At 39.4% G+C, this 13,037-nt stretch overlaps 1 protein-coding gene across 2 annotated transcripts in view; it reads left to right on the top strand.

Annotated features, from left to right (window-relative positions):
• Window positions 1-13,037, top strand: part of si:ch211-112c15.8 (tumor necrosis factor receptor superfamily member 1A) — a 17,916-nt gene extending 4,879 nt beyond the window's left edge. For both annotated transcript variants that reach the window (XM_042097887.1, XM_042097886.1), the window contains exons 4-11: window positions 560-661; window positions 2,090-2,218; window positions 2,382-2,451; window positions 5,129-5,175; window positions 5,272-5,475; window positions 8,146-8,177; window positions 9,047-9,200; window positions 12,519-13,037. In XM_042097887.1, coding sequence (XP_041953821.1) covers window positions 560-661; window positions 2,090-2,218; window positions 2,382-2,451; window positions 5,129-5,175; window positions 5,272-5,475; window positions 8,146-8,177; window positions 9,047-9,200; window positions 12,519-12,820 — 1,040 coding nt within the window. In that variant the 3' untranslated portion in view covers window positions 12,821-13,037. The remainder of the gene's footprint in view (window positions 1-559; window positions 662-2,089; window positions 2,219-2,381; window positions 2,452-5,128; window positions 5,176-5,271; window positions 5,476-8,145; window positions 8,178-9,046; window positions 9,201-12,518) is intronic.

Raw genomic sequence — 13,037 nt, 5'->3', positions numbered from 1 at the left:
GGGGTCAGACTAGGGGTGTCCCTAATACAGCTCATACTTTGGGCAAGTCTCTGATGGCCTCACAGCGAGCCATCACACTGAAGGGAGTGTGTATACTCACCCCTCCTGGGCTAAATCCCAGGCCTACAGGGTACCATACCAGCACCTTGACTGTAACACCCAAGACCAAGGCTCATTGGCATGGCCATCAGAGTGCATACTCAACCATAGTAACAGCACTCCAGTTGAACTTTTTTCAATTTAAGGTGCTCAGGATGCCTCCACAAAAACACTAGTAGTTGGCTCACACAACATTTCAGATGTGTTTTGGGATTACAATGAAGGCTTTTTTAGAATGTACAGTGTCTATTTCTCGCTAACTTTCATAAAATCCAAGCATTAAAGAAATTATGTTTATCTGCAAATACGCAACATCTCGCTACTCCCGCCCCCTTCCTCCTGTCCAATTGAAGCTCTCCTTAACGCACATCTCGTTGGTGATTGGCTGTAATATGTTTTTATTGTCCAGGCTGTTTTTAAAACAGATCTTAATTTTCAAACTTTTTCTTCTGGGTTCCAGGATTCTTTGTAAAGAAACACCTAGATGACATTTGCCCGGGCGACAATGTGAGTTCGGAGTGGGGAATGGAATGTGAGCCGTGTAGAACATGTGACACTGGAGGTAACCAACACCTGATTTCTTAATCATACTTACACAGGTGTTTAAAATGTTCTTCTTTGAGCTTGGTCTGTTGAGTTCAAGAATCAACCAATCTTTGAATCCATTATGTTTTACGGTCTAGATCTGAATCAAGGTCATATTGAATGTCAATGTAACAAGCAATACGCAATTATTTCCCTGCTACTATGCCTTGAACAGATATTGTGTTTGAAGCCTTGTAGTAATGCTTTCCTCATGTGTAGAGTAACTAGTGATTGAGTAGTTGACTGGCTTTTCCCTAAACTTTGCCAGTTTATCCTAAAGTCTGACCTCTTATAATGAGGAATAAGCTTGGCTTTTCTGACTTCGGTCCATAGAATAGTATCTTTGTCCATTGCTTAATGCTTATTTGACTGGGTTCAGCAGGTCGCATAAACATCACATACTGTACTCTAAGTCACTGAAAGAGTTGAATAAATGTGTAAGGCTATGAATGTTGAATCCCACAGTTCTTAGCCTGTGACATACAAACAGTCAATTAAGGATAAGTATATATACTCTTTTGATCCTGTGAGGGAAATTTGGTCTCTGCATTTATCCCAATCCGTGAATTAGTGAAACACTGCACACAGTGAACACACAGTGAGGTGAAGCACACACTAATCCCGGGCAGTGAGCTGCCTGCAACAACAGCGGCGCTCGGGTAGCAGTGAGGGGTTAGGTGCCTTGCTCAATGTGAGCTCAGTGAGCTGCCTGCAACAACAGCGGCGCTCGGGTAGCAGTGAGGGGTTAGGTGCCTTGCTCAAGGGCACTTGAGCAAGGCACCATGGCCTACCGGTCGGGGTTCGAACCAGCAACCCTCCGGTTACAAGTCCGAAGCGCTAACCGGTAGGCCACGGCTGCTACCATTGAAATGATCAGAAAAACACAACAGATTTCTTTTCCCACTTAGCCGTCAATCACAGCAACGCTGTACTTGTCTCATATCCATTCTCTCTTACCCAAATGAAACCGCATATTACCGGTACAGAATACTAAGCAGTCAACCTCCATGAGACATAAGGAAGTCAGGTACTGACAGGCAGCAAAGATTTCTGCTCCAGTGACTGAAATAGAGAATTAACAGCAGTCATAGTTTGGGTTGCACGCCAGTTAATTTAACTACACTATCAAATTAGTTCAATGTAAGTAGGAATGAGACCTAGCTAGTGCTTTGTCATATTTTTAATTTTCAGTATACAGTGAAAACTGGACCAGAGTAATTTGTTTGTACATATCTTATCCAGTAGCCACATAACTTTTTCACATAAGTTTCAGCTCTTTGGTTTTTGTATGCTAGTATTAGTGTTGGGACCATTTCCTTGGATGTATACTGTCCTGACAATTGTATGGCACACTATTGTAATATATAATATTAACCTGTACTAAACGTTGACCCATTTCTGCCAGGTAACGAAATTGAGGAGACCCCCTGCACACCCACTAAAGACCGTGTTTGCCGATGTAAAGATGGATACTACAGCAGACTACAATTAGACAATCATCTAGTTTGTCAGAAATGTGAAAGTCATTTAGAATGTAAGGATCTTTAAAGGCCATCGGTGTACTCAGAACACAAACCTGTGCCACAGATGAGATTTTACAATTGAAAGAACCAGTGAATATTGAGGATCATCAGTCAATTTCACATGTAAGAAGTTTTTTTTTATTTAGTTAACATTTTGGATTATCCTTTTCTGAGGCCCAGAACCCAAGGAGTGCAAAAATGGCACCTATATGGATGATGCTAGGAGGTGCATGTCTTGTCAAGAGTAAGTAATGTTTTTTTGTCCATACATAGCGGTGTCCTACAAAAATGACACACATTTCCTGGCTGTGATTAGTTTGACATACATTTGGGTTAGTGGGTTGTGGTTTTCCTGTGCAGCTAGTCTGAAGTCTGTTAGAATTTACTGACATGCATATGTTTTTTCTTCTTCTAAATAAGCCATTTTCTTTGTACACACAACTTAGGATGGCTGGGAGAGTTTCCCCCTTGCACCCTTACAGTTAGTTACGCTATCAGTCAGACTCATGTTACTTTCAGAACAGCCTGTCTTTAGGGAAAACGCAGACACCACAATGAGAGAATTTAATACTGCTCTGCTGCTAAGTGTTGTGGCATGATTTGGCGTGGGAACACTCAGATACTTCTTAATGTGTTAATGGTGATACTGCACCGATTCACCACATACATTGACGTATTTATGAACAAAAATTGATGCAAACATCTTTACTACTTTTTTACTACTTTTGCCTTTGTTTTTGCTTACTAATTATTCTTTATTTTTAAATGATTTTACCTTGTGTTTTATGTTTTCTTTTTATTACGATCTTTACCTTTTAACTATTTTTTGATTATTGTTTGGTTTTGTTTATGTAAAGCACATTGAATGACCTCTATGAAATGCGCTATATAAATAAACTTGACTTGACTTGACTTGACTTGACTTGACTTGACAGACATGATGCAAATTTCCTGGACTTCATTAATATGGAGTCTGGGAGAGTTGGCAAACCATTTGATGTTTTGCTATACGGGCATGCAAAGTATAGTATAGTATAAGTATACTCTTTTGATCCCGTGAGGGAAATTTGGTCTCTGCATTTATCCCAATCCGTGAATTAGTAAAACACACACAGCACACAGTGAACACACAGTGAGGTAAAGCACACACTAATCCCGGGGCTCGGGGAGCAGTGCCTTGCTCAAGGGCACTTCAGCCGTTCCTACTGGTCGGGGTTCGAACCGGCAACCCTCTGGTTACAAGTCCGAAACGCTAACCAGTAGGCAACGGCTGCCCCATGCATAAACTTCATGGAACTATCAACATGGCAGCAATCATACATTTGATTAATGCTTCACTGCCCCCACTGCATTTAAACTGGCTCGGGTAACACCCCTGCTAAACCTTGTTCCCACTCAAGTGGAGAACTATCAGCCAGTTTCACTCCTCCCATTCCTCTCACAAAATGACATCCTTGATCCGAATCAATCCGGCTTCAAAGGAGAAATGTGGCAATTTTTCACATAGATCTCTGTTTCTCAAGGTCACCGAGTACTGTCAGTATGAAAAAAAGCGAAAACAATTGGTTTTACCTAGCTTGAGTTGCTAGTTCCAACAGCTAAACCAGCCAGATAGTTACAGAGCTACACTCTAGGGCATGGACATGGGGGCTCACAAACATGCCTCAGAGTGTAGCGCTGTAGCTGCCTGGCTACTTTAGCTGCTAGCTGCAGCAACTCGAGCTAGGTAAAACCGATTGTTTTGACAGTACTCGGCGCCTTTCAGAAACGGAGATCTATGCGAGAAATTTGTGATTTATGTGATCTATGCGAGCCAGATTTCTCCTTTAATGGCGGCCACTCCACTGAAACGTCTCTGTTGTCTGTGACAGAAGCAGTCCGTATCCCTCCGCCTCAGGGGTGCCCCAAGGCTCGATGCTGGGGCCCCTTCTCTTTGCTTTGTACACCAATTGCATGTTTTCTCATATCACTGCTACAGAGATCAAACCCAACTCTATCTGTCATTCCCGCCTGACGACCCCACGGTCTCAGCGTGGATCTCAGATTGTCTCTCACATATCCACATGGATGAAGGAACATCACCTCCAACTAAACCTCTCTAAGTCTGCACTGCTGGTCTTTCCAGTCAAACAAAGTATACACCACAACATCAACATCAGAACACTGTTAAATGAGCTCCACTGGCTACCCTTAGCCGCATGCATCAAATTCAAGTCACTAATGCTTGCCTATAAAGTGATTGCTGGGTCTGCTCCCATTGATTTAGATGCTTCCATAAAGGCTTATGTTACCCCTCAGCCACCGCATTCCTCCAAGGTACATTGTCTGGCACCGCCACCCCTACGCAGATGCCATTCCAGATTATTTTCATTTGTTTTACCCCGCTAGTGGAATGATCTAAGTGCTAGCATAACAAAGGCGTCCCTCTCTGTCTTCAAGATGCTCTTGAAGACCCTAACTCTTCTAAGTGCCTCCTCTCCAAACACATCTAACAACCCAACAAACCTTACAAGCTCTTGCCATGCACTGCCCTTCTTCCCTCCCTTTTACTTCCTTCTACACCCTTTTTTGTCTCCCACTATCTCTTCCTGGTAGTAGTATTTATTTTTAGTAGTATTTTTTGTTACCTAAGGTCTTCTTTGCAATGCAGCTTGAATGTTGATCCTCATTTTGTAAGTCACTTTGGATAAAAGGGTCTGCTAAATGAACAAATGAAAATGTAAAATTAACTTTTTGAGTGTGGATGTCCGAATCAGTATGACTGTGTCACAAGTCACTTATTTCAGATGTCTGATATTTTGGGGGAAATATTTAACCCAAGATACATTATAGCCTATATAGCCTAATGCAATATGTAACATAGTTACCCCCACACATTTTTAACTTTAAAACTAAAGTTGTTTAACTCTCTTTTATTGCAGACAAAACTGTGACAAACCTCAGTGTAAAGACACTGACATTTGTGCACGTAAGTTGGATGCTTTTATACCTTCAAAATTGTCCTTGTTTGGTAAATGTATAAATAAACCTGATATGCTCTAATCTAAGGTTCATCTTTTTTAAGCAGCCAAACTACCTGTTTTGGTCATTGTGATTGCACTGATACTGCCACTGATAGTGGGACTTTTGCTTATCAGTATCAGACACCTAGTTCATTGTAGGAGACAACCTTGTTGGTCTTACAAGGGAAAAAACATGAATTTGTCAGATAAACATGAGGACACCCACAGAACCACACAGATGTCCTATATAGGGACAAAGCAAGGAGGTGAGTTGGCAACAGTTTGACAATTAGCCTTTTTTTTTGGTGGGGGAGGGGGGTGCACTGGAAAGTGTCTTAAGACCCACTCCAGCAAAAATAAACCTTTTAACATTTTTAACATGTCTTTTTGGTGTTTTAATGTAGGTGTTTAATGTTAACTGAAATTAAACTGAAATTGGTACATTGAACTATTACCAAAGCATTCAGAAGTACAGCAAACACATCTTTCTTGTAAACAAAGGATATAAATACAGTTTACTCCATTCCATGTAAAATGCACATCCATAGTCTGACACCATCAACCATCACTGGTTGAGTTGAACAGCACTGCTAACTGTACTCCTGTCTGTCATCACCATAGAAGAAGCACACAATGTTTATTGTATTGTACAATGTTGTTGTTTATTTCAGGATTAGGATTTTAGAGCAGTAAAAATATGGGTAGCACTTTATAATAACTGCACATAATTCATCATTTAGTGTAATCATAATCAAGTATTGCTTTACAATACTTTATACAATACATGTAACCTTTACAACTCATTTGTAAATGTGTTGCAAGGCATAGAAAGTCCTCACTTTAGATTTTGTCCTCACAAAATATCATTAACCACTTGTAACTCCTAAGTTAATCATGAATTATAGTATTAGGAAGTGGTTTATAAAACATGTATCCACACCCTAGCTAATCATTAGTGCATGTGTATGTAATAATGTAAATATTACTTCATCAACAAATTATTATTGCATCATTTCTGTCAGAACCATTTTAGTCAAGAAACACAAGAGAAGATTCTGAATAAAATTTCTTTATTGTAAATTATGAATTACATTTGGCGGTATAGCTCTGTTCGGAGGAACCCCCCTATTTCCATGAGCACCATGGAAAAGCATTAAGTCAGGGGGCAGCAGCAGTTTAGAGAATTCTCACCCCAGCAGGACAGGGAGAGATAAATATTCCCCCCATGAACAGAGCCAAGCGACGTGACAAGAGAACATGCCACATCATACACGACAAGGTGGAGCAGGGGAGGCGGTGGGTAGCAAAAACCGAGCAGTATACGGTTGAGAGGAAGTGGGTAGAATTTAAAAGGTGTGCCGAAGCTGTGTGGCCAATCGATAGGGATCAATTAGGAATGAATGAGATAAAGGGGAGGGCGGCAAGCTTCTTGACTACCATGGTCTGGCCAGAACTGACATTAACACTTTAATTTATATAAAGGATGATGTATGGAATGCCGGTCATTATTGGGAAAATAAGTCCCGACAGGGCGAACCGGGTGCGTCAGGGTCTAGCTTCGCCCTAAAGGGACTTATTTTCCCGATAATAATAATATAATAATAATAATCTTTATTTATATAGCACTTTTCAAAACAAAGTTACAAAGTGCTGTACAATATCAACATAAATGAAAATGCAAATAAGACATAATAATATAACAATCAAATAATATATACTAATTCAATTAGAACTTAACATAAATTTGAAAAAGGAAAAGAAACTTACACTGAAATAAAACTTACTGAAATAAAACTTGACACTGAAATAAAACTTAGGATACTGAAATAAAACTTACTGAAATAAAACTTAATAAACTTAACACAAAATGAAGTATATTACTTAAACAAAACTAAGGAAGGCTTGCTTGTAAAGATGAGTTTTAAGGAGGGATTTAAAAGAGCATACTGACTTGGCTGACCTGATTTCATCAGGCAGGTCATTCCAGAGCCTAGGTGCCCTGACACTAAATGCTCTCTCCCATTTAGTTTTGAGATTGACCTTAGGAATAGTTAGGAAACCACTACCAGATGATCTTAAAGTACGCACAGGTGTATAAGGTACTAGGAGATCAGATATGTAGTTGGGAGACAGGCCATGTAGAGCTTTAAAAGTAATCAGAAGAATCTTAAAATCAATTCTAAAGCTTACTGGGAGCCAGTGCAGTGAGGCTAATGACTGGTGTTCCATACATTGTCCCGCTTATTATACGGCTACTTGCCAAAATGAGAAAAAATAAACTCCACATGATGTGTCTCTACATTTATTTGTTACCGTTTCGTCGTGGCTTTTGCTGAGAAACAAATAGTTCACACCAGAGCCTTATAGATAGGCTCTGGTTCACACCATACAAATCAAACATTCTTTATAACACAGCTGATCAACCGTCTGTTTTCACTTTTGAATGAAGTTCCATTGCAAGAAGTGATTGAATTACAGTACTTGTGGAGTGATATGAAAGACGTAAATTAGAAGCACAGTATAAGACATCTACAGTAATTTCCTTTGTATTAGCATTGTGTATAAGCCGCAGGACAGTGTTTTATGCCAGGTAAAAGAAACAAAACCATATTAATACCATATTAACTGCCCCTGTGTATTAACCTCATATTTGAAGAAATTTTGCAAAATCAATGTATAAGCCGCGGCTAATAGTTGGGAAATTACGGTATTCACAAACATATTTTTTGAGAGGTTTATTTACTATGAACAAACCATTTATAACCATCTGTACAAATGCTTTACTGATGAGAAATAATGTATGAGCAATACTTCACAAATGATGAACAAACCATTTACTTATAGTTTACAAATGCTTAATATGAATTTCTGTGTAGTTATTATAAAGTGTTACCAAAATATGAGCATGTGTGCAAATAACATTTATTTCTCAACAGATCAGGATCAGATCATGATACCCATTCCACAGGTGAGTGTTCTCTAGTTGGTATAGCTATTTCATTCAAGCACCTTTTCAATGTATGGTGGTGGAAACAAATGTTGTTGCCAATGGTGGTTCTAGCAGAAAAATGTGTACAGTACAGTTATGTATTGATGGGTGGTGAAAAGTTGATGCTGTTCTATTACATGACAGTCACCCCCCCACCCCACCCCTCTCAATAAATAATGCTCAAAATGTCCCCCACAATCAAGACATAAATTGTTAGGATACAGTAGTATTGCTCGCCTGTTGTGCAAAATAATCACTTGTTACAAACTGGAAAATGGTATGGGGTCATTCCACGTCAATTCAACCAGGGCCCACACACTTTCTTATTTATGTACCAGCATGCAAAATGTGAGCCTCCTACATGGTTTAGTTCTTGAGCTATGGGCTTGTGAACTTGGATCAAAAAAAGAGGCCGAACAAAATCGACTACCCTCCCCCCGTAAAACTGGCTGTAACTTTTTTTCAGATTTTTTTGAGACCTAAGTGTATGGGCCCTGGTTGAATTAATGTGGAATGACCCTATGCTACATGGTTAAATATCTGACAGAGAAAGTGAGTGCAGGGTACAGAGAATTGCCAGGAATTGAGCCATTGCTTAGTGTATGTGAAATTCATTAACACAATTGTGAAATACCAACTGAATAAAGCGGATGCGGACGCACAGCTTTCTCTCTGCGTCCTTAATTTCCTGTTGCGTTTCATTAGAGTTGTTAAGGGGGGGGGGGGGGGGGGGGAGGGATTAAGTCTAAAAAGTCTAATATTTTAGACTTAACCAAAATGGCTTTGCTTATTTAGGTGCATTCTTCATCTTTTTAATTCTTTTACGGTTCTTTCCAAACCTTTCAAAGGAAGTGAAGGTACCAGCACCATCTGCATCTGTCTTTGAACCCCTCGTGCAGCCTTCAGAGGAAAGCCAAATGGACACATACACCCAAAGTCTGAACAAAAATGAGTGTAGGAGCCACTTTTTCTCACCCATGCTTCTGAGCAGTCAACATCCAGGTATGTGTGGCTTTCCCTAGCTCTATTTTTAAGTTTTAATTTAGCAGTATTTGTCCACAAAGGTGGTTTAAGCACAATCTGCATGCATTAGGGAAACATCCAATGATGATTCATGTTATTACCCATTAACACCTCATGAGATAATCATCTTTTCGAGACCATATTTATTAGTCGATGAAAACAAATGTGAAGGCCATGGTGTGATGTTTTGGCTTGCCTTCATTTCAGATAAACACAGGAGAGGTGGTAAATATTTTGTAGGGGATTTCCCACAGCGGTTAATTAACAACAAACCTTATTTACCATAATAAAAAACTAAATCACCAACAAATCAACCTTTGTCAGACAAAAATGAATTGTACCTGCATCAAACATTTTGTAAAGGACACTAGTTAGTTAATGTGCTTAAGATTCTATAAAGTCAAATCTTTCAAAAGAAAATACACAAAGAACTTTTTTTGTGGAATTCAAAAAAATAAATAATTTGTTATTATTAATTACTAGTGCAGTGCCCGTTCAAACATGCTATTCCTGTAGCCCAATTACATGCCTGCAGGTAGGCCTGCTTTGAAAATAGAATAGGGAAAAACATAATTCCAAGTAAGCATTCAATAATGAATAGGCCTACAGATAATATAATAATAATAAATGTGAAGTAAGCAGAATTTAAACATGGCTACATGTGACATTTTTGTACAAAATTACATAATCCTAACAGCTGTTTTGGGTCAAGGCTATATGCTTAGCCTATTGAATAACTTGATGATAGAGAAAACAAACCATTTTGTGGAATGATGCATCAGATGAAATTTGCAACGGTGTGACTCAAAAACAGTTTATTGCACATCATTTTTTACGTAATTTTGAAGAGCCACTGCTACCTGTGTGTCTTGGCGTGTTGTTGCAAAATCCGCGGAGTTTACTTTATTGTTGAGGTCAGACATGTTAAGTTTTTACCCGTGTAACCTACACTGATCCAGCTCTGCCAAAGCCCTGCTTCTATCCTCACTGGTAGCTTACAGTACAGCGCTGTGTGGGAGAGGGGGTGGCTAGCGGCGAAAGCCAATGTGCTTCTTTTACCGATATATTTACCGATATATTTTGCATTTCTTATTCAAAAAACGTCAAATTTGGCACTGCACTTACTCATGCCCATAGCAAGACACCTGCCAAGTGTCAATCAGTCTGACAAATGGGCTGCGAGATATGCGTGCCACAGACAGACAGACAGACAGACACACAGACGCTTCTTGCTTTATAGATAGATAGATATAGGTCACAGCAAGGCCGTAGTCATGATGTCAACATTGGGGGGGACCAAATCTGTGGTGGGGTCTGAGGGACCCCCAAACAGAATTTCAATACATTTCCTACCATGCAAAACTATTATAGCCTAGGCCTACTACTATTATATTAAAAATCACAAACAAGTCGTTAGTTAGGTCAGTCAATTAGGTTATTCCAAACTTTTGACGGACATAGGCATGGCATGGATGGATTATGAACCCCTGGACACAGATGCCCCCCCCCCCCCCCCCCCCCCCCCCTCTCTCTGGTGAGTTTTATGAAAAGAGAAGGGTGGAGAAGAAGCAACTAAACTGGTCCCGTGACTCCATTTGTGTTCAAAATGTATACTTTAAAAGAAATTACAAACTAGAGTATCTTATGATAACCTCTATATTACACAGAATGTGGTTCTTTAACTTATTACTTACACCTAAAGATTTTTTTAAACTAAGGCTTAGACTCATAGGTTTGGAGCCTAATAAGATTTTGTCTTTTAATTTAGATTTTATTATGCTGGCGGCTAATCACACAATTTTAACGTAGTTTGAAAGGGACAGGATTCAGGAATAGGCTACTAAGACAGGCCCCTCTTCTGTCTGACTCACCTCATGTTACCCCTGTATGCATTAAAGACTGCCTTCTGACAGAAATTACGTTTTGTGCCAACATGTAGAAACACTAGGCCTACTACAGCCTTTAATTGGTGAATGGAGGTGCAAATTCCTTTCTTTGGTTATTGTCCGCGATTCACATTAACTGTAGGCTATCACGTATTGTAAACGTCGCCACATTTGATCACGTTTTGCCTGCATGGATGCGCGATTGAGTGCGCATCTAAATAATATGCAAGATGCAACAATCATTTCTAAGAGGCCTATACACGGTAATTTCTGGCATTACTACTAGCATATGAATGCATTATTTATGTTGAAAGACGTGAAAGAAATGACACAGGCTTGCACAAATTCATCATTTAAAATAAAACGTTTCACTTTCGCTATCATTGCGAGAATAGGCTACAATATGGAAAATGTTCCCTTTCAGTCTGATCGGGTCCAAACATGTATGGGATTTCCTTAGCCTGTGCTACACCTTTCCAAGAAGTTTTGTGAAAATTGTACCGGTAGCTTTTGCGATATTGTTGACCGCCCTACCTCACCACAGTAGGGTGCAGTAAATGGAAGCTTTTACGAAAAGCGAAAAACGGAAAATCACCAAGACAAACCACTCAAGGGTGTAGGATACTCTGGAAACATAGGTCACTAATTTGTGCGTTATTTACGTTTGATTACATTTTAGATACGTGTTGGTTTCCTAGTATAGCACTTTATTCTTTCTTTATTTTTCTATGTCCAAATATTGGGGGGGACATTTTGGTCATATTTGAATATTGGGGGGGACACTTTATTTCCAGATTAGCTGTTTTTCTTCTAAAACCATTACGCATCAGTTAAGATTTTTTTCAACATTGTGGGTGGGAGTGAGAAGATAAGAGATTGATATTAGGGAGTTGCTGCTGTGAACATGTGTGATAGTGTAGAACACCTGAAAGTGTGGACAAAACGTGCAGTCCCATATCAGTCAACCTCTAGTAAAAAACACATTTTTAACCCAATTCTTAACATACAGTGTTTTTATATGTTACACATCTATTGAGCAAAGTGTCTGGAATAAAGTTATTGGTTTCATTTAATGGCCTCACATCTTGAATTTCCCCTTGGAATCAATAAAGTATCTGTCTATCTATCTGTCTATCTATCATGTATTTTAGCTTATACTTGAGAAGGGCTGCCAACTCTCACGCTTTGAGCATGAGACTTGCGCAATTGACACACATCTCATAACCTCAGACATGCCACATATGCCTCTTCTCACACCAACTTTTCACTTTCACTGTATTGTATTATATGTATAATATGTATTTCTGATTTTTAAATTAAGCTGGCAATTATATTCTATATATATATACACACACAAAACTATTTTAGAAGTGAGGTTTATTAACTGTGCATTGTCTCCTTGCCTCTGAAGGCCCTCACTATGAGGCTCAGGTACTTTACACCATCATCAGGGAAGTGCCTGTGCGACGTTGGAAAGAGTTCCTCCGCTTGCTCTCGGTTTCCGACGAGGAGATGGAGCGTGTGGAGATGGAGACTGGGGCCTCTTATCTGGAACGCCAGTATCAGATGCTACGTCTGTGGAGTCAGGCAAGCAATGGAAATCTGGAGAGTCTCTACTCTACTTTACACTCCATGGACCTTTCAGGTTGTGCAGACAAATTACAGGACAAACTACAGAGGATTTTATACACCACCACAAAGCCAACTGGATAACTGCAATAGGCTAATGAGACATTAATGTACAGACTTACAGTTTTTTGTTGCGTCTGGTTATTCTCAAATATGTAATACATATTGTATAATTATTTCAAGCACATTATAGGTTTATTGTATAATTATGTCAAGCACATTATAAGCTTCTACTGGATAGGCCAGGCCTACTGTACTGATCTCATGTGTTGCTTCAAGGAAGTTTTGATTTTGAATTTTG

This window comes from Alosa sapidissima, chromosome 7 (assembly GCF_018492685.1).
Source record: "Alosa sapidissima isolate fAloSap1 chromosome 7, fAloSap1.pri, whole genome shotgun sequence".
Lineage (NCBI taxonomy): Eukaryota > Metazoa > Chordata > Actinopteri > Clupeiformes > Clupeidae > Alosa > Alosa sapidissima.
Note: the sequence above shows the minus strand (reverse complement) of the source record. Positions and strands in the feature narration are given on the sequence as shown.